The 22,834-nt window shown below is 34.2% G+C and overlaps 1 protein-coding gene and 1 long non-coding RNA gene across 3 annotated transcripts in view; one reads left to right on the top strand and one right to left on the bottom strand.

The window, feature by feature from the left end:
* Nucleotides 1-14,937, top strand: part of LOC134760293 (uncharacterized) — a 121,836-nt gene extending 106,899 nt beyond the window's left edge. For both annotated transcript variants that reach the window (XR_010137571.1, XR_010137572.1), the window contains 2 exons: nucleotides 12,077-12,335; nucleotides 12,702-14,937. This is a non-coding gene — a long non-coding RNA (uncharacterized LOC134760293). The remainder of the gene's footprint in view (nucleotides 1-12,076; nucleotides 12,336-12,701) is intronic.
* DSG1 (desmoglein 1) overlaps nucleotides 1-22,376 on the bottom strand; it is a 34,925-nt gene extending 12,549 nt beyond the window's left edge. Inside the window, exons 1-11 of the mRNA XM_024235954.2 lie at nucleotides 22,188-22,376; nucleotides 13,947-13,982; nucleotides 13,558-13,689; nucleotides 12,219-12,374; nucleotides 10,641-10,785; nucleotides 8,813-8,979; nucleotides 6,969-7,103; nucleotides 6,492-6,677; nucleotides 4,077-4,336; nucleotides 2,230-2,369; nucleotides 655-939 (exon numbers count right to left, since the gene is read on the bottom strand). Coding sequence (XP_024091722.2) covers nucleotides 655-939; nucleotides 2,230-2,369; nucleotides 4,077-4,336; nucleotides 6,492-6,677; nucleotides 6,969-7,103; nucleotides 8,813-8,979; nucleotides 10,641-10,785; nucleotides 12,219-12,374; nucleotides 13,558-13,689; nucleotides 13,947-13,982; nucleotides 22,188-22,235 — 1,690 coding nt within the window. The 5' untranslated portion in view covers nucleotides 22,236-22,376. The remainder of the gene's footprint in view (nucleotides 1-654; nucleotides 940-2,229; nucleotides 2,370-4,076; nucleotides 4,337-6,491; nucleotides 6,678-6,968; nucleotides 7,104-8,812; nucleotides 8,980-10,640; nucleotides 10,786-12,218; nucleotides 12,375-13,557; nucleotides 13,690-13,946; nucleotides 13,983-22,187) is intronic.
* Nucleotides 22,377-22,834: the final 458 nt, after the last annotated feature.

Here is a 22,834-nt window from a genome sequence, read left to right as displayed (position 1 = left end):
GTGTTCCCTTTTTCTTGTCCATCAGGCTAATTCTTATTCATCTTTTAAAATGCAACTCAGAGTTTACTCTTTCTCTGTAGCCTTTTCTTTCTTTCTTTTCTTTCTTTTTTTTTTTTTTTTTTTTTTGAGACTGAACCCCTGCCTCCTGGGTTCAAGCAATTCTCCTGCCTCAGCCTCTTTAGTAGCTGGGATTAGAGGCACCTACCACCATGCCTGGATCATTTTTGTACTTTTAGTAGAGACGTGGGTTTCACCATATTGGCCAGGCTGGTCTTGAACTTCTGACCTCAAGTGATCTGCCCCCCCTTGGCCTCTCAAAGTTCTGGGATTACAGGCATGAGCCACCACACCCGGCCCTCTGTAGCCTTTTCTGATTGTCTTCTTCACTGAAATAGCAATTTGAGCCTGTTTGTTATGGCACTTTCCCGTTACATTGAGACTTATTGCAAATAAGTTTTTATCCTCCACAGTCTTATAAGGGGTCAAAAAGTTTAATTTTTTCATCTTATAAACCCAGTGCCAAACATTGAAATTTCTTTATAATTGCACAAAATGAGAATTTGTAAAATACGTTTTATCAAAGGATCAGAAAACTTAACTCCTCCGCCACCATTTTTTGGGGGACACATATACATAGGATTGCAAAGTACTTACATCCTAAGACCAAGAATCCCATGATGAGGAGTCCAATGCCAGCAGGACCAAAATGTACATTGTCTGAGAACACTGGTACATCTAATATATTTGTGGATCCAGAAGAATGTTCTTGGCTAGAGGCAGTAGAAATTGTGCTGGTATCATAGCTAATGGAAGAAGTACTTTCTTGTCTGCCAGTATTGGTAGTAATTTCAGTGTTCGGCTGTGTATTAGTCCTGCCGCCTTCATCAAAACTTCGAATGTTAATATTAATTGTACCAGTGCAAGTTCTTTGAAGAGTATCTGTAATAACATTCAAAATGGAAGAAATATTTTACACAGTTAGTGTAGCAATGGTTGGACAATACAGAATTATTTTTTATATTAACATTTATTTCAGTGTCTTTATTCCTATAATTTCTCCTAACTTGCAAATCATCCCTTGTTTTTGACTCAGTTTTAAAAATCAATTAAATTATTATATTATTATCATAACTAACATTATTAGTCATAGTAATATTATTTATTGGATTATTTCTTTTCATTACCAATAGTTGGATATTATATATAATTTGAAAAGTATAGAATTACAGAAAGAAGCAAAACAAAACCAGAAACCAAATTCATGGTAGCAGCACCCAAGGACGACCCCTGCTGATATTTTTAAAAATGATCTTTTGTCCTTAATTGTAATGCCGAATGGTTGCTTATTATTTATGTTACATTGATGTGATCATATGGTTCATTCCATTCTTTTTTTACTTTAAACTATAAGTATTCTTTTGTATTTTAATAAACTTTGTATTAACATAGTTCCTGATGGTTATATAATTTTACATCAAAAGGACCATGGTTTACTTACCCTGTTGCCTATTATTGATGTGGTTTTCAATATTTAATTATTAGTGCTGTAATTAACATCTTGTGCATTCATCTTGTTATATTTAAACTTTTCCTAAGATTATTGAAAGTGGAATTATTCAGCAAAAATATGGGAATAATTTGCTTGAGGTTATTTTTGTAATCTTTATTACACAGATGTGAGCTCAGTTGTCTGACTTTATTAATTGATGTAACCCTAGAATCTCGCACAATGGCTGACATTTAGTTAGGACTCAATTATACACTTTCTAAATAAATGAATAAAAACATTCTGGAAGTATATAACAGAAATATGTTTAAATCCAGTCTATATGATATCAAAGCCCATGTCCTTTCAGCTCAACTATGCTAATCCTGTTGTTTTGTTTTTGTTGCTATTTTTATCATTATCATCACACCCTTCTAAACATATATTGTTATTGTTCCATTTTAAAAAAGAGACAACAGCTATAGATGGATTAAATAACTTCTCTAAGATTCTATAGCTAGTAAGTGATGGTAGAAGACACAAATCTAGTCTCATTTCAGGAGTCATGGTCTTAGCTCCTAAATTATACTGCCTCAAGTTGTTAAAGATATGACTCTATAATGCCCAGTGTGACAACTTTTGTTGGAAAGGGGTTACTTCAAAATGTGATAATTAAAATGTTAATATCTTAAGGTATATACAGCTTTCTCTAGAAAAGATAAAAATGTAAATTGATTTCTTACCATCTATAGAGAGAATCGTTCCTTGGTATTTTCCTCCGAGCATATCGTACTGTTCCCTGGTAACTTTATTTTTCAAAGTGAGTTTGCCTGTTCTTGAATCAACAGCTAGCAGGTCAGCTGGATTATTTCCCATTACATACCTGTATTTGAAAGAAAATGATACAAATTTATGTCAGCTATCTAAAAAAAGAAATTTTAATTTAAAATGTATTTTTTTTTTCAGTGAGTAGTTACAATCCCTAGATACGGTTTTCAATTACTAGAGACTTTATTTTTTTTCAGGGCAGTCTTAGCAATATGGGGCCACTCAGGGATATATCAAGATTTACATTTAAGAAAAAAAAATTACTGACCACCCATTTCTGATGGAATGTCTTTTTATGCCCACTTGGATGTCAGAATAATCCTTTGATGCTTGCAGTCTCATTTTCATTTGATTTAGGTAGCAGCAGAACTACTACAGAAGACCCAGATCCTAGGATTTGCCGGGCTGCTCCAATTCTAAACTATTCTTTTACAAAGAAGTTACTTCATCAGCTTGGCCTGAACTTCCCCCCTGTTTCTGCTCCTCCTCCCCACATGCACTAGAACTTGACAAGATCTCTTTTGAATTCCAAACTATGGCCTTGCCTTGAGCGTCTATTCTATTCTTTTCTCATCTTTGACTTCGGTGTTTTCTTCTCATCTACTATTCGTGAAACAAACACTAGTTAGGTAATTCTCTCTCTCTCTCTCTCTCTGTCTCTCTCTCTGGCATTCTGCTAAGCTCTGGGTTGGGTCTACCTTCAGTGAACTCACTCCTGTGGGGTACAAGAGCGCTCATCAGCAACATGGTACAGTGTGACAGGACTTCTAACAGAACTACTCACACTATGTGAGGAGAACACCAAGAAAGAACTTTTAAAACACATGGGTGGGCTGAGTGCGGTGGCTTAAGCCTGTAATCCCAGCACTTTGGGAGGCCGAGGAGGGTGGATCACCTGAGCTCTGGAGTTCGAGACTGACCTGGCCAACATGGTGAAACCCCTTCTCTACTAAAACAAAAATAGCTGGGCGTGGTAGCAGGTGCCTGTAATCCCAGTTACTGGGGAGGTTGAGGGAGGAGAATCGCGTGAACCCGGGAGGTGGAGGTGGCAGTGAACTGGGATTGCGCCACTGCACTCCAGCCTGGGTGACAGAGTGAAACTCCGTCTCAAAAAACAAACAACAAACAAACGAACAACCCCCAAACAACAAAAAAATGCGTGGGTAAAGTGCTTCTCCCATTCTTCTTGTCACAGTCTCATGTGCAAATACAGGTACATGTGCACGCACAGATTTTTTTGTGACTTGATAGAAATATTTGCATATATAGCATTTTAAAAAATTACATGGCATAGTTTTCCTTAATATAACTAATTTTTCACACCAGCGTTATTGACCAATATTAAATGCTGAATAAAGTGAAGAATATAATTGAAATGAACTAATAAAATCTAATTGATTTCAAGCTGAGCAGATTTGCAATAGGAAAATCATTCCTTAAACTCTTCTGAGGGACTAATCATGGCCTGTGGTAATCAGCTAATTGATCAATAAGATATAGAAATACAGGAGTGTCGATACTTCTGAGATATATTATTTTCACATATCACATCTTTACAGTTTAACATCTTACATGTTGCATGAATTTTTATGTTTTCTTAAGTTAAACATTTTAAATGAACAGTTTATAGTACTTTTTACAATTAAATGATAGTTTCAAAAATAATGAAAAGTATTTTAACTCAGATACTTATAATCTATAAAAAGAACTATGTACTTAAGTTCAATATGTAAGGAAAATTAGTTGAAAATCTCATTCTTACCTAACAGTCGTTGAAGGTCTACCTGTGTCCAGGTCGGTAGCTACAAACTCTCCCACTTTATCATTTGATCCCATATTACCAGTTACAACATATGTCTTTGAACCTGGACGAAACACTGGGCCTTCAATTACATTTAACACAACCACAGAAATTGCAGATGCTGTCAGTTTATATTGAGACATAATTGAATGATGAAATTCAGCTTTATTTCTGACACCAATACTGAGTTGCAGATTCTGCATAGCTTCATAATCTAAGGGCTAGAAAATACAGAGTAAAATAGTTTTATTATAAGAAAATAAAACGTTCCAGGTGGAAGAGAAATCCTTTGATAATAGCAAAAAAATCTTATTATCTTTCTTTTATGAAACATAAATGCACACAAATACACAATCTATTCTTAAATTTTTAATCTTTAATTGATGTAAATTTGTGCAAAGAAAGTAAGAAACAATTCAATTCCGCTAGATTCATTGTTAAAAAGTTGAAAACATATGACATGAGCTCTAATTGTTCACCAAACAAATTAAAAACTTAAAATAATACAGATAGTCAAATTTATGTATTTTTTAGTGCAAAGACAATTTATCTTACCTTCAATCATTTTATGTTTTTCAGAAAGTAGCTATTTATTACACAGTATGGGTCAAATATATTAGAGTTTCAACCGTATGAGTGGTTTTATCCATAAGAACTATTTAGAAGAAATTTCACATCTGTGTGACTCTTTGAACAAATCAGATAATATAATGTAATATATATAATATAAATAAATCTATTTTCTTCAACATGTTCTAGGAAATATTTATTTCATAAAATAATAAAGTAGTGATTTTCTTTATGAAAAATGATATTAATATCCACATTAATATCCACATAAAATCCACAAACAATTATGCCATTAGGCCCATACTCACCAAATATATTTTTCTAAAATTTCACAAGAGTAATTTAGATAAAAATAGAATTTCACACATTGAACTCCCCTATTTAGCTAAAATTTTGAATCTTTGTTCTAATGTTGGTTGTATTTGCAATTTAAAGAATGGATGTAAAATCAAAAGTATATATACATTACACACACATAAAATATATATATATGTAGATAGCTATAACAAAGGATTTAATATATGATATGTCTGGGCAAACAATTATCATTCCCATTTTACAGATAGAGATATTGAGGACAGATAGGTTGAATAATTTTCTAAAGTAATATAATAGTTTAGGGCAAAATAGATTAGACTCCAATTTCGCCAGTATTGAATCCTAAATAGTGTCATGGAAAGAATGTGAACTTCATATCTAGAGAAAATTAGGTTTAAATGTTGGCTGCACTACTTACTAGCTATGAGAACTTATGCAGGTTCTGTGCTCTCTTGGAGCCTCAATGTCTTTATCTGCAATATGGAAATAATATAACCTAATTTGCAGGGATGCTGTGAGGGATAAACTAAAGCACCTGCACACTGTCTCAAGTTAAATACAAGCTGTAGGCATGGTGACACTTTAAGAAGACATAGGAGGCAAAAAGCTACACATTCTTATGGGGACAGAGTTTTTTGCAAGTCTGTTTTCCAGACCTATTCTGAAAAAAAAAAAGTTAAATAGGGATTATATTTTACCATGAAAATATATATTGCATGCAACATATACAATCCATGCACAGCTCTTGAAAATTTTAAAAATTGACTGTATAAGTTGTGTAGCACAGGGAGAAACTTTGACCATCAGCTCCCTAGGAGGCAAATTTTTTTTCTCACATCTCAGATGAAATTTTACTGCAGGTAAATGTGGACCATTAATATGGGGAGGACATAAGAGAACGGAATCCAGTTGTTCTGGACCAGTTGACTTGGACCAAATTTCCAGTAAATCTGTGTTCCTAATAAGCCTTGATGAGCAGCCACGGTGAGATGGGAGTGTGATAATTCTACATTTATAGCAATTTAACTTAAATTTTATGAAAACACACTGGAGGAATAAACACATTTTCATTTACATGATGAATATTCTACATGTGTAATAATTGACTTACGATGTTGACATGGACACAGTTTTAAAGCCCCTATTAAATATGCTTTAAAAAAATTCTTAAGACATCAACCTTAAGGATTAATTATACTTTGTTGTAAGCATAAAATATATTTTTAAGTGTTTTCAATTTATATGATCTATTTGGAAGTACTGTATTGACACAATGTTTCAAGTTAAAATTCAATACCTGTTTTTCTAAAATGATTATAAGCAGAAAGACTATATTAAAAAGCTCTATGTTATATATAAATTTAAAACACAGTAATTTTTATTCTTTCACTAAGTCAAGTTTGTGAAATGTTAGCATCATTTTATTTTAAGCTTAACATTTTGAAAAAAGATTAAGAAAACAAAATATTTAGGATAATCATACCATACCTTAACAACCTTTAAAATTCCCACATTTGTTCTTTCATTCATTTCTATCTCAAACCAATTTCCTTCATTTCCAGAGATAAAGAAAATTACTGCCATCCAGTTAGCTGAGAACTCTTCATCCAAATCAATTACTCTAATCTCGAGCAAATTTGAATTTAGAGTATTTTCTTCAATATTTACGGTATACTGAAACAAGAAGTGAAAACTGTTAGCACAAACTGTGTGAAAGAGAGAACTACAGTAGGCTTATACTGGAATGTTGATAACTTCATTATTTAGAAAAGATATCTGTGGTTTTCATCTCATTTTTCATTGCTTAACTCCATCTATTCTTGCATAAACACAAGAAAAAGGTATGTGTCTACATTTGGGTTGTATGTCAATAAACATAACATGTGCCTCTGTAAGCAGAATTGTTCGTACATGTTTTAGAATATAGTGAATTTAGATTTATTAATTCCAAGAACAAATACTTACTGAAGACTGTTCCATGTAAGGGATATTATCATTGACATCGAGGATTTTAATGTTGCACTCACATTCCGCTGACATGCCATCTGCCCCGCCATCTCGGTCAGAGCCTCTTACAGCAAGAGAATACTGGCCGTATTGCTAAAAATACATATTACAAGCAATATCACACTTGACGTAGACAGCCTTTACTTTGTCTTATGTAAAGTTCTTTGAAATGTTGGCTCAACATTTACATAAATCTATGATAGAGGTAGGGTTAACACAGAATATGGGAAATCCACAAGTTTCATGTGATTATTCCCAATAATACTTATCATGCATTATTTAAAAGATGCAACATGTTTTAAAAGGCTTCATTTCTTATTAATAATAATATGTCCAGAGGTTGAAAAAGTTTATAAAGGGTAAAACAAACCAGAATGATCTCAAGGAGAGAGATTAAGTTTACCAAAAATTTATGGCATGAATATTCCACAACCTAAATAATCAGCCCCAGAGTGTGCAAGAAGCATATAAAGAGAACAAAGCTTTGTGTTTTGAGAGGTAGTGGGTTGTGGCAATGGAATTATTGGTGATGTATCTATTCTTGACTCTATTCAATGGTGCTTGTATTTCTAGAAGCTGGTAAAAGCTATGGAGGCTTTCCTTGACTCATGCAAAAATGCACACTCATTCAAAATGGTGGATATAATTTAGGGGGTTTTATAGAGACATCTTGAGGTCTCTCCATTGACCCCAGGTTGAGAATATCTGCCCTGGTGGCTTCCCAATGGCTGCAGAGTCCCTTTCCTTCTGACAGCCCTTTCTTACAGTGCTTTACCACAAAAGCTCTTTTGACATGAAAGAAACCCCATTGGGCTGTTTAAGACAGTTCAAGAGAGAAAAGTGTAAACATTCAATTTCTTCTAATGTTGATTTTCAAACATGTATAAAAGGAGACTTAGGTAACCTAGAAACTTACAACATTTAGATAATTAAAGAGTACTAAATTAATATGATTTATCCTAAGCCTAAAAGTCATCAGCAAGAAGATTGTCATTTTTAATAATTAAAACAAAATTAATTGAATACCATCAGAAAATAAAGCTTCCTCACTTATGCCCCTAATGTACATTTAGGTCAGCAACATTCTATTAAAAGATGATTTTTTTAAATGATGAAAAAGCACATATTTTAAAACTAAATCATAAAATCACAAGGCATGCTAGAAACCTCATAATGCTGATTTTACTCTGTTAACATCACTAGTTATTTTCTTATTTGTAAATAAAAAGATTGGTCAGGCTGTCATTTAATTCCTACCCATCATTCTTATCCTGTGGTTCATTTCCCAAAGTAAACGAATGGGTGGGCTATCAATAGATGTTACATAGGAAAAACAAGAATTCTGTTGTCAATGGAGCTTAGATATGCTAGGTTAAAAAAGAGAACTTAGTGTGTCAATATTCTTGGAGCCTCCAGCATACTCACATGCACTGTAACTCACCAAAACGTGGACATATAGCAAGTGATTCTTAAATTTATTTTATTATAGAACACACTTTCTAGAGAAATGGAGCTTTTGATTCTACCTTAGGCATATTTTCATGTACTTTCACAATATAGTTTTCTTAAATTGAAGCAAATTTTAATTAATTAATTATATGAAAAATGTCAGTACAAAATGTAGTTGAAAAATCCTCCCTTTTTCATTTAAAAAATATTTCTTACATGAAAGAATTATGTGAAAAAGTTATACAAGTAAAAATTTAAGACATCATTTTCTTCATCTCTTTGTCTCTTCAGTATCCTTGCTTTTAGAATCAGTTCCTTTGAGACCAAAAACCCACTTAAAGAAAAAGAATTACCTCTCTGTCTAGAAAATTATTCATCGTTCGAATTTCTCCAGTATTTCTGTTGATAATAAACATTGGTGAATCTGAAGGTTCTTGTCTTATAATCTTGAAGGCTATTTTTGAGTTCAAATTGTTTGGTTCATCTGCATCAGTAGCATTGAGTATCATCACTAGTGTGTCTAGAAATCAAGGAAAATTGATTGCAGATGGTCGATTTACATTTTTGTTACAGTACAGTATATCACCTTTCCAAAAAAGTGTTAGAGTTAGTTGATCCATATGATGTGGACTTCACTGTCTTCCCTTTCTACTCCTTCAACATATGGATATCTTGGCTCTTTTCTATATTTTTGCCTAACAAAAAGATCACATTTTACTAGGAATCTAGACATTGCTGATAACTGGCAAACAAAGGAAATGTGTTATTCTGGCTTTCTATTTCTTCTTCTAGCATATTTTCTTCTTTTTTAAAGGATGTTGTGGCAAAACAAAATGATAGTAAGGCCAGACCAACATTTTCCCAACTTTCTCAACACTTTCTAGCTATATGATCTTGGCCTCAATTTTTATATCTATAAATGGGGATGATATTACTGCCATCCTCATTGAATTCATGTGAGAATTAAATCATTAATAAGAGAAAACTATATAAAGTTCCTGATGAATAATGCACATTTGATAAATATATATTATTACTGTTTTGTTTTGGGTGATCCTTTGTCAAGTGCAAGGTAATTAGTAGATCTAAAGAAATGCTTGTTTAACTACATATATTGTCCTGTCTCTTATCTTTTTCATTAATTTTATAAGTAGTTTTGATGAAGATTATTAGATTATTGGAGAATGTGGAAAACTGCCAGTGCTCATTCATAACTCTGGAATTGTTCTCTAGTCTCCAACTCCATTTCAAATACAATTTTCCTACAAATGCTTCAAGGCATCTCCCATCCCCCACCTGTATTCATTGTAGCATAACCTTTAAAATGTTTTCACTAGATAATTAACATTTATATACACTTATATAATTTATATAATTAAATTCCATGCAACTATTGAAAGCAGTGAAACAATCTATGTGTCCTGATATGGAAATATGTTCAAAATATATTTATATAAAAGTTCATGTTGTGGATTAGCATGTAACAGATGATACCATTTATGTTAAAAAACATGTGATTTATGTTTACATAATTACAGAGCGCATGTACACAGTGCATACCTCTGAAGAATGGTACTAGGAAATGCAGACAGTAGATTTTTGTTCGCTTTTACTTTCCATATTACATAAATTTAATGAGCATTTTATAATAACATTTTTAAAAGTTGAAAGTATAGGTACAGTATTTTAATGAATAAAAATAAAGTGTAGGGATTTTTGGAACTCACAAGAAATTTTATCTCTTAAAGGTTAAATCACAAAAAGAAGTTTTGTGTGGAAGTGATTTCTATAAGTGATTTTAAAGTAGCTAACTTTAAAAAGGGGGAAAAATGCAGTAGGAGCAGAAAAGGGTGGGATTGTCCTTCTACACAGACTGGGAGACTAAATTCACATCCCGATGCCTCTGCCACCACTGTGCAAAATGCCTTTAAAATTTCTTGTTAGGACTCTTCTACAGGGCTGGCCTGAGAGTTATGCGAGAAAAATCCTCCTCATCGCTTTGGAATCGCGCCTTGTGTCTTTCAGTTTGGAGCTGCTTCCGTAGTTGAAAGGAAAGACTTGCTATTCTGAATCTTTTCTATAGTTTATCTCTTACATTCATGATGTGTACTTTGACATAGTTTAGTCCCCAGTTAGGTGCCTGGCTGTTAGGAGTGATTTGGAAGCCACTACATTACTTACTTGCATTAGAATTTTCTTCTATTTGTCCTGCAAATGTAGCCATTGAAAACACTGGAGGGTTGTCATTTATATCCAAAACCCTGACTCTGAGCTCTAGAGGCCTCTCTAAATCTTGGCCCATTGAGTTCAGAGCTCGGCAGTAGATCTGGGAGAGAAAAGATAAATAATTATACAGTGAAACACAGATTTATTAAGTTCTTACTTTGAGCATTATGCTAGCACTGTGGCGAATTAAAAGAATTATTATGTCTAATTAGAACATAGGCACAAGCCCTACTTACAGTCACTAAGGGAAAGTAAATGTGGCATTCTTAAGCTAGGTAGTAGCTACATGGGGGTTTATATTATTATCTTTGTTATTATTATTACTATTATTATTTGTATTTGAAGAGTCCCTAAGTGTAATGTGTACTATTTTACAAAATGGCGTATTTCATATATAAAGGCATTGTGATACTAGCCTGGGCAATATAATGAGACCCTGTCTCTAAAAAAATAATAAAGATGTAAAAAATGCATTGTGCCCCAAGAAAAGCTAACAGGGTAGCATGCCTTTTTAAAGTTTGTGGGGGATCATTGTGGGACAGAAGGGAGAAATAGAGATTTGGAATTGAAGGCTAAAGAATTAAAGTTGTGTGAGGAATACAGGCAGGCAGTGTGAGTGAAAACTGCAAATATCGATGATTATTTGAAGGTATTTTGGGATATGGATTGGTGGGGTTTTCATAGAAGAGGTAACAGGAGCAAAGTAGGGTTTCTTTATTTCTATTTTTAATATTAGGAAGTGTTGGCCATGATGATAGAGAGAAATGGGAGTAGCCGAGGAGCCAGCAGAAGGGAGACAGAAAACAGAGGTGATGGAATGATTTTCCAGGTAACTGGTAATTATAGGACGATGGAAAAGTCTTGGAATATGCTGTGAGAAAAAGCAAACAATTGATCCTGCTTTTGATTTAATGAAGAACATTTCTGAGCTGGGCGAGTGAGAAATAATTATGGGAGTTTGTGATGGATGGCCTCAGCCTTTTTTGTAAAGTTGGTCACAAGGCCAACTGCTTAAAGTGGAAATGAGGTTGAGGGTTTGAAGAGCTATGTGACAGCTCCTGTAAAGAATGGAGTGAGATTCACTTAAGAACGGATGCATTTTCAAAGTGCATTCGGAGCTCAGGTGAGCTTGAGGAATATGAATTTATAGTAAAGTATATTTGCTCAGAAAACAGTCCTGCAGTACCTCTAGAATCATTACTTGACATTAGACTTAAAATAAGGTAACATTCTTTACTGAATTTTTTAAAAAAGGAAAAATTAAAAGTTAGATATTTGTCCTTCCAAACAAATACTCTAGTTTGCCAGTGAGGACAGTATAGAGGTTAGCATTTTTGCTGACACTTAAGTGAAACATTTCCTTCTCTCTTAATCTTTGCATTTCTTTTCAGTCATGGGATGCTCGTGAATTAAGAAACAACCAAAAATGCCAAATATTGAGACTCTTGAAATCAAATTAAGTATGATCTGAGATTAAGAGCTTCTGAGAAGAATTTAAGCATGAACATATATATTGATATGAAGTCCACTTACAATGAAGAAAGGAGTGACCTCTCGATCAACTATGGATGTTATATTAATTTCACCAGTTTTCTGATTAATGACAAAGATCCCATATGGTGGCTGATCAATTCCTACTCCAGAGATGCGGTATGTAACTTGCTGGTTTGCAGCACAATCTGAGTGAATCTGCAGAAGGAACACAAGTAAAAATATTAGAGGGAGCAAATAGGGTTCTATATTTGATATATGACAGCTTTCTTGAGAGTTGTTGCATGTGATGACCTTGTTATTTAGGAAATGTTGACAATGGAGATTATTTTCCTAGATAAGAGTAACAATTACAGCTCTAATATTTTCAATGGTAACTGACAATGTAATCAAAGAAATTCGGTTTCTGCTTCTATCAAATATGAAAAAATGCAAAATATCACCCTACTATATCTAAGTCTATGCAATCATCATGCATGACTTCATTCATTCAACAGTTAAAATTTGATCTTGTATTATTTGCAGGGTCTGTGCTTGCACTGGAGCTACAGAAGGAAACTCCTTGCCCTCTTAAGGAGTTTATCAATGTTGTCATCATGCAACTTTAATCTTCAATTTGTTTTAAATGTAAAGTTTTCGAAGAAAGTAGATTTATTTAGGTGACAAGAGTTATCTGGGTTTGAGTGGAAGCTCTGAATTCTGAAAATGGGAAGGGTGTATTAGCAGAAGAGGAAGGAGACCACGTGAATAAATGGTTATAGAAACCAGAACTCTTTCTTTGAAATAAAATATTGTTTGGCTGTAAACAAATCTTAGTGGGGAGTATTTGTGAGTGTCTGTGTGGATGGACGTGTATATTTGTGTGTGTATCTGTAGACGTGTACATCTGTATGTTCATGAATTTGTGGGGGGTGTTTCTGAGTGTGTGTGTATGTAGAAAGGAAGATATGGAAAAATGAATAGAAAAGGGGTATGAGAGAGGGCACCTTGTGAATGTTAATAAACAAACAAAAAAGTAGGAATTCAATTCTAATACATTGTGAGGCAAAAAGAGCACACATTGAAGTAATTCCTTTGAATGTGCTGAAAGCCAAATTCTTTATTAAAATAATGATCTTTTTTCACCTGGAGTTTGGGATAACACATGATCATGTGTATGCATTTCACCAGTGAGGTGAGTCAACGTTTACCTGTTTCTCTGAGCACCTGCATTTCTTAATTTCTCCTTATGAGTTTCAGTTTTCATCATCTAGATGACTATAGTTCTGTTCTGTATCGTAGTTTCTTGGTGAGACATGTTCATGAAATATTTAACAGACAGTTTCTTTTGAAACTTTATCCATTCTGATTTTCAATGTTATGCTTTGGAGTTGATACCTACTTTGGCGATTGGGTTCCTCTTTGAGTTGTCTTCACCTTCACGACAGGCTGCTGCGAACTTGATCCATTCACGTTTCTGCCTTCGGATTGAATGCCATTTGATGGTGCCATTTTTAGTGTTATAATCTCTTACCTTAAATGGCAGCAATAAAGAAATGGTATATATTAATTTGAATTCGTAATTCAAATTCCACTGAGATTTTTGGAAGAGGATATAATCTCAGAAATAGAGGATGTTTAATCGGGAAAATTGGTAATTTTGGTAATCTATTAATTTTAGCATTATATGAACTTGACTTATGAGAATACATTTTCTTCAGAAAATATATTGTTATTCTCAAATTATTTTCTTGTTTAAAAATTTGGAAAAATGGATTTGTTATATATTACCTGGATTCGGAATTCACTGTTAACTTCTACCACCACCTGTAAAAAATAAGATAATCACACTAGTTATTTTTTAATTAAATGCTTTAAAATTTATATTATCCAGTTACTTTAAAAACAACATGAAACCATAGGCTTTTGAGTCATTAAAATTATTTTATCAGCCAAATAGCAGGTGGATTTGGTTTATGTCTTGGGTCTGATGATGATGCTAAGAATTTTTGTTTTTACCTTTCAATTTACTCTCCTTTTTATTACTATTATTTTGTACTTTTATTTCTCCCTAAATAAGAAATTTTCAACTTTTAATTGAATTTATTCAGAATTGCAAAGTATGAAAAACTTTATTTGTATAACTGATATAAGAAAATTATAGTTTACATTTAAAAATACTAACAGTAGTAATTTAAAAATATAAAAAAGTTCTTTTTATAGTTAATTTTAATTGTACCATTAAAGAAAATATAAACTTAATGTCTCTAAGTATCTACTTTAAAAAAATTGCCATAACAGATAATTCAGAAAATAAGTATTTATGATCAATATGAGAAGTATAAAAAGATAATGTTTTTATTATGAGAATTACCTATCCATTGTGGATTTAATATTAATAATTATGATTGTTATTACTCATAATTTAGTAAATAATAGCTAGGTATTAGGTTATGTATTTATGTAAATCTATTCACTTAATCTTTACAACAAATACATGTGGTCACCACTAATACTATCTCCATTTTACAGACGAGGAAATTGAGTCTTGGATATTAACCTATGGCTAAATATAATTCAATACAATTTAGCATAAATTTTCACTTGAGCTGTGGGTTTTACAATAAAATATGAGATAGCCTATTCCCTCAAGTAAATTACTACTAAGAAAAACATGCTACAAAGAATTTATATTGCAACTTCAAGAACTCAAAAAATTCTGATTTTAAACTAACCTATTATCCTTGTGATTGGTGATATTTACATACAACAATAGTAATACAGCATGAAGAAAAAAAAAGAAAAGTAAACGGCCCAAATTTTAAAACATGTAACTGAAATGTTATCTGTAGAGCCCATCTTGGGTGCAGAATTGAAATGATGAAATGGTGTTCATGTAAATGCATGCTCCTTGCTACCAGTGAATTTATGAACACTTTTCCCTGTCTCTTGTTTGTGAGTGTGGGATGGGAGATGGGCATACCTTATTTGTCTGTTTGAAAGCCATTTCTTCATAGCTACAGAATTGTGCATGCATCTGTTATCTGTTATTGCACTTCCCTTACTGCATTGGAGCGCCAGTGCTTGCTGTTTGTTTTGGAAAGCTACGCAGATGACTAAGAAATCTTTCCAGCTTTGTGAAGCTGGGTCATTCTTTTTCCCATGAGAGACAACTTGGGCAGAAGACCAAGTAGCTTTCACCATACAGTCAGACTCTCAATTGGATTTGTAATCTAAAAACTGCCAAGTCTGCTTAAAAATGTGGTGGGTTGGTGTAAGCTTATTTTCTGTTGCTCAGAGTCTAGAATAAACTCTGATACAAAGTCACTCTTGGACTTTCAAAGGCAAAATAGTGAAATCTGACTCTTGATAGAGTTGGAAAATCTTCAACGTATTTCCTCAATTCTCTGAACTTTAGTTTTCTCACTTGTAAAATGACAAGAGTAGACTAAATTTTATACAGGTAACTTTCCAGCTGTAATATTAAATGCCTGTGTGCAGTAGGAAAATATTGAAGTATTTAGATGTGGGAAGTGCATGATAAAATTGTGGTTTTAAAGCTTACTCTGACAACAGTTGGTAGGACTAATGGGAAGAGGCAGTGGTTACAGACGGCGAGCAGTTGAGGGTCTCTGTATCAAAGCAGACTGGAGGTGAGAAGGAGGTACGCTGGAGCAGAGGCAGAGGGAATGGATGGGGAAAGATCAAGGGATACTGCAGCATAGCATTGGCAGGGCTTGAGAACAAATGGGATGGGGGTGTTCAGGAGAGGGAGGAAGCTCAGGGGATGGCAGTTTTAAACTGTGGGATTGGGAACAAGACAGTAATAGAATTTAGCAGATTAGAACACATTGAGTTTGAGATGCCAGATAATGCCTGGGTGAAGATGATTAGCAATTGGAAACATGGATCAAAACTTGAGCAAAAGTTCAAGCTGGATATGTAGATTTGAGGTAGATCTGCTCAGGCAGGATAGTTGAAATCATGTGAGAATTTGAAATTCCTAAATAGAGGATAGAGTCAAGAATCAGCCTGCAATTGAGGATAAAACTAGAATTCCTACATTTATAGAACTAGGAACAACGACAACAAACAAACAAAAAAAAAAAAGGAAGGAGAGGGCCGGGTGCTGTGGCTCACGCCTGTAATCCCAGCAGTTTGGGAGGCCGAGGTGGGTGGATCACGAGGTCAGGAGATTGAGACCATCCTGGCTAACATGGTGAAACTCCATCTCCACTAAAAATACAAAAATTAGCTGGGCATGATGGTGTGTGCCTGTAGTCGCAGCTACTTGGGAGGCTGAGGCAGGAGAATCAATTGAACCCAGAAGGCGGAGGCTGCAGTGAGCCGAGATTGCACCACTGCACTCCTGGGGACAGAGCGAGACTTTGTCTCAAAGAAAGAAAAAAAAAAAAAAAAAAAGGAAGGAGAGAAGGAGTGGCGAAAGAGAGAAGGAATGGCAAAAGAAACAATAGGAAAATATAATGCATTATAATGGAGGTCAGAGGAAAAGGAAAATGGAAAGACAGATGGGGTTGAAAGAGATGAGGTAAAAAAGTTGAGCAGAGTGAATTCTGAGGAAATCCTGAGCTTCTGAGGGAGCGTCAAGGGAATATTTTTAGCTGGATGGAACATGCGCTTGCTTGACAGCAAGGGATTAGGAAATAAGAGGAGGACAGGAGGACATAACGATGGTCACTTTTTCAAGATACTGGTGATAAAAGGGAACAGAGGGACAAGATAGTAGCACTTTTTGAGAGAGGGTAACCTAAGGATTTTTGAAAGTTAAGAGAGAAGCTAGGAGGAGATTTTGATTTAAAAGAAGAGATGTTCAGCAGGAAGATTCTCATAGAAGTGTTGTGATGGGGAGAGCAGGAGAGAATGGGCAGAAAAAGAAACGACCTCAAAGACAAAGGCGAGGAAAGATAGAGATTAAAATCAATCAATTAGGAAAGGGAAATTGGAAGACATTGTACTAAATGACCTAGACTTTGTCCCTGGAGTAAGGGTGAGGTGGATGGAGATTAAAATCAATAAACTGGGGAAGGGAAATTGGAGGACACTCTCCTAAATGACCTAGACCTTGTCCCTGGAGTAAGGGTGAGGTTATTTTCTGACAATTAGGGGAGAAGTTTGGATTCCCAAAAGAGTCTGGAGTCTGTGCTATGGAGGCTGTGATGGAGATTTACCTAGAGATGAACACAGGGGTTGTCAGGCTGATTGAGTATATCTCAGCTGTTTTGCCCAGTGGATAGGGACATTGGGATAAGTCATTAAATCAATCTGTGCTCAGTTTCCTTAGCTGTATATGAGACTAAAAGTCCCCTCTAGTCCTAAAATTCTATGAAAACAGTAAATAATTCACCTGAAATGCATCCTCAATGAGTTTTCCCTTCGTTTCTGTTTTAGGAACCAATCCATTTATGTACTTTTTAAAAGCTACAGGAGACAAAATCGCAGGCTAATTTTAATAAATCCCCACTTACAATAATTTTTAATGTTTTCCTTTTTAATATTGAAGTTCATGCTTCCTTGCACATAATAAAAATGGGTTTGAGAGTAACAAGCTATTTTTATTAAAAAAAAATCTCTTGCATTTAATAATTGTGAGATGGTCTTCCAAGTCACTTTTTGCTAAGCGTTGAATTCTAACATAATTGTTACATTTTTGTTAAGCATTCAATTCTAATGTAATTGTTAGCTTTTATATACATCGCCAGGATGCACTTGAAACGAAGCTAAAATATCACAATTTGCTTTATTTAAAAACCTCCTCTTATCTTTCCTTTGTACTGCTCTGACAAAGGGTATCAGTCTGAGGTTGACAGCACCTGAATGGGTTGAATTCTCTAATTAATTCTTTTCATTTGTGTATTTTACAAGTATATACTGAATGTGCATTATGTGGATCCAACACTAGATTAAGACTTTTAAAGGCCTAAAAATATTATAGTAAGTCTCAGATGAAATGCAAAATGAATTTAATACTACACCATTAAAATGTTGGAGAAATCCAGTATTATTATTTCTATGTTTAATAGCGTGATAATTTTTTGGAGTGTGTGGGGGAAGAGCTGTATAAATTATCCAAAAACTTCCTTGTGGTACCTCTGCTGTGTGTGATTAGACATCTTTTGAGCAATCTTGCACTGGTGCAAGGCACTATAAGGGATACAAAGGCAAATCAGACACAGAACCTGCCTTCAAATAACTTACAGTCCTGCAGTTTTGCGAGCAACAGTCAACCATTAATTTGTAGAGATGTGATTTCTCATTAGACAAGTATGAAAAAACTGTGCCCTATTCTCATAGACCAATTAAGAGCATGGATCAGCAGCCAATGGCATTTAAAAAAATTTGATCTGTCTAAGTCTATTGAAGGAACTTGCATATCAAGCATAATCAGCAAGCGTGGCATGACCCAGCACTGGGCAAGGGTGTTCCCTGAGTTGAGGGAGCATTATAAATCTAATTGCGACGCCTGGCAGAGCAGGCTTCCTGCTGATACGTTAGGCAATGTATATTAGGACACAGGGATACTCAGCAACCATGTCTTTGATGAATGTGTTGTGGAGAAAGAGTGACCAGAAATTAAGTGCTCTGGGTATAGATAAGATAATTTTCTAGATTGATGAGATTTGTTAAATAAATGAACCTTATTCCTAGGGTCAGCCTTTCAGAGTTAAGACAGCATTCTTCAGTGCTTTAGTTTCTACTCTTTTCCTAAAACAGGGATGACAAAATGTTTTTACTTTGTGGCAACTCAAACCAATTGAGCGATGATAAGTTTGTACTCCTTGTTTCTGTAAAGGTGATAGAAGATGCTAATCCTAAATCTGCAGCGAAATAATAAAGCTTTTATGAACATCACATGACTGTTAATGATGACACTTGAATGCAATTTGTAAGTTTCACTGAATACATGAACAGAAATATTCCTTCCATTTTCTATAAAATATTTTACTGAAACACTGATCTCTATACTACATATCACTATAATACATGCTCAAGAAAGCGCAAAGAGCCCTCTCTTTTGCTTGTCTTCTGTTTGGTCTGTACTAGTTTGTTAGTTCTTCTCTTGCTTTAGGCATCTGTGAACACAATTATGGGGACTTAAGATGTCTTCAAGTAAGTTTAGGAACTATGTAATGAAATGTGTATTATTTTCTGTGTATTTTAGCCTGAGTGCTGAAAGTACTCTTAAAAACGCCTGCTCGTATTTTACAGAATTTCAGTTCAGTTCAAACTGTGGAGTTAGTTTATCAGGTGGTCAGAGGGTTGGAGTTTTTTTTGTTTGTTTTGAAATGAAATATTAACCCATAGAAAGAGGGGGAAAATGGTTACTATAATGAACCAAAATAATCAGATTATTCATGGTCATAGATAAAAGTCATTTTCTCTGTTCTTTGAGCTTGAGCTGCAGAAATTTACCTTTTTAGAAAAAGACATCCTCAGATTTGTATTGACTTAAATGGACTAATTGGACCTGGCAAAGTTGCAAGTAATTTTCAGAAATCATTAAAACCATAGAGATCCCGCTGGCTCTATTTTGCTTTCCCACAGTGACCATGCTGTACTTTTTACTATTGTCATATACATGCACACAGATTGCTTTCATTTGGTGCATAGGAAGCATTGTTCTCAGGCCTAGAGAAAATACATTCTAACTCCTTTCTCTACTCCATACACTGATTATATGGAAACAAAAAGAAGAAAGCAAAATAGATGCAGAATTAACAAAATGTGTTTGACTTGTAGTGTTATAGCAGGTGTAATCTCCTGTCTGTCCAGGAGACTTGTCAGAACAATAGAATAGCCATAGAGCAATCTTGATTGCTGTAGGAGCAGCTCCTCCAGCTTTGTTCTCCCTGATTCAACCCACTCATTTGAACAAGGTTCACAGCCTTCAGATGCATTGAGCTGAATACACAGTATGCTTGCAAACAAATGGTGACCCAGTTCTCAGGTAGATTTGCTTAAAAGACACTACCAATTTAAATATCTTAAAGGCCTTAATCATTGTACAAATACACTTCCTAATGCAGGTTCCCGCTTATTGACTTTGAGTAGAGATGAATATAAAGACTTTACATAGATTTTTTTCATTTTTTGGTAACAGCATGCATTTATAATGAGACTAGGAGAAAGATAACTGAAAGAATTTGCTATAGTGGTGGTTATTTTATGAAGAAAAAAAGTATTTTAAAGAAAAATACAGATTAGGAAATTCCAAAGGACAATTACCAAAATTATCCCATGTGGTAAAATCAGTACTTAAAATAAATTTTGATCTTCCAAACCTTAGAAAGTGAAATGTTTTCAAAAAAAAGCTATGATGTCAACGTGAAAATGAAACATTGTAATTCATTATAGTGTAAGTTCTTTGAGAAAAAATTTTCATAAGGCATGTGGGAGACTTCTGATTAATTTCAATATGAAATAAGGTAAACTCTTCTTCCCCCATTCCCAGAAAAACCCCCATAAACCAACAAAAAAAAATCTAGGCACAGCTAGAGAAAGTTCAGTAAAGATATACGATTTTGATGATGATACATTTTATTGAAGAATGACTAAATAGGAAGTGGCTGTTTAAAGAAATTTGTATGCTATAATTAATTTGAAATAAATAAATCAAGAAATAAGGCACATCTTAGAGATTCTATGAAAGTTAGTGTACACCTATCTGAACAAGCTGATCAACTAAAACTATAATAGCTCTTAATGGATCAAATTTATTTGAAATTTTAAGTAAAAGTACTTGATTACTGACAATATGAAACTCTCATATTTCAAATGACATACTGTATAATGCTCAGTGATCCCTACCAAATCGTAAGTAATGAAATCAACTGATCCTAAATATCCACTGAAAAGAGCATGGGATAGGACTAATGTTTGAAGGAAAGCTTGGAACTAAAGCCACCAGCTTATTGATGCTCATTTATAACTAAATTCACTGATTATGTCCCACCTTAGTTAATAAACTGAATTCAAACTAACCAGCATACTTTGAATCAAAGATCTAGCTTATACCAACCCAACATTCCAGTTCAAAAATTAAGCAAGTAGAAACAAATGTGAACCACAGCACTATACATCCTGCCAAGCTGGAGGGCAATTTACTTGGCACCTGCCTTTTTGAATTACATTAACCTTACTGTGAGAGAGGTTGCAATTCAAATTTTCACTGAAAGTGAAATTGACATAATACATTAGTGGTGCACTTAGTATTATCTCTACAAAGAGAAAACTAATTACATGTAAGGGGGCAATGATAAAGTATTTCATTACATTTGTCTGACCACCAAGTGCACAACTTTTATATCACAGTCATCACTTGACATTCCAGTAGTAAGATCGAGTGTAATAATAATATACTTACTCTTTAATTATAGCCACTTCTTCACTTAATATGTCATTTATAGACCTCCTATACTGCCATTTTTTGAAATTAAAAATGTTTTAAATAAAATCATAATTAAATAATGCGGGGCTTTTTATAGTAGTGATACAGATTCTAACCAAATATGCAACTGATGAGTTTATTTGGATAGCAAGACCAGCCACAAACTGCTATGATTTTAAATTATGTGGTGCTATTTTTATGTTTTAAAAATTAGAGTAATTCCACCACCAAACATACAAAAAAATAAAAAAAATAGGTTAAAAATCCAGACACACTTGTGATATTTTGTTTAAAAGCCCTTTTGCAAAAGAGATTTTGAACAACAAAGTGCTACTAACTAGCGATGGGAATTTCCTAAATTCAATCTTTTCCCAGCATGACTTAGCAATGACTTCAATGTCAGAGATGTAATACAATGAGTTGACACTGAGGCATTAACATGATCTTGAGTCTTCAATTAAAGAGAGAAATGCTATTGAAAAATCTAGTTCATAAAATCATCTTGTCATTAACATACATTTTTAATGGGTTTAGGTTAGAAATAATGCCTACTAACATTTTCTAAAAAGTTTTCACTTGTTTACAATGAGCACGATTATGAAGGACTTTTACCAGAATCCACTCACCAGAAAAATGAACAGCACTGCAGCTACTCTGAAGAAACTCCAGTCCATCTCTGCTGGATTCTCTTACATCCAAGACCAAGGGAGTTTTGTTTGTTCTTCTCTGTTCTTTTTCTTTCTCCCGCTCAGCTGGTGTCTGATTAAAATAATTTCTCAGTAGATGTTCTTACATGCAGGCTTTGAGGTGTTTCTGCCTTCCTCTGGGAGAAGGACTGAAGGTACGTATAACCCGTCTGGATCCCCACCCTAAAAACTTGGGCTGGTCTCACTGAAATGCTTGACAAGATCATCATTGCTCCCAGGTAAAAACTTGGGGACACACCCTTCTTCCAGCTGAAAAGCGACTCTTGATGGGGCAAGGAAGATTCACTCCTTTACTGAATGTTTTCAGTGGCAGGCTCTTAAAGTGAACAGAAATACTGAGGGTTATACAGGTGATGGGGGCTTCTCACCCCATGCTTTCTTTACAGGTGGTTTAGTTTCTCCCCATATTAAACAGGCAGGTATAACTTGAATGCTCATCTTATTCATTCGATTATCTGTTTGTAGCCAAACCCTCAGGTCATAGTAGAAAATTACAAACTTTCCATTTTAGTAGATGTTGGGAAAGTTTCAGTTATTTTCAGTTGTTAAGAGACAGAAAATTTGCT

Source organism: Pongo abelii, chromosome 17 (genome assembly GCF_028885655.2).
Source record: "Pongo abelii isolate AG06213 chromosome 17, NHGRI_mPonAbe1-v2.0_pri, whole genome shotgun sequence".
Lineage (NCBI taxonomy): Eukaryota > Metazoa > Chordata > Mammalia > Primates > Hominidae > Pongo > Pongo abelii.
This window is presented reverse-complemented; position numbering and strand designations above follow the sequence as displayed.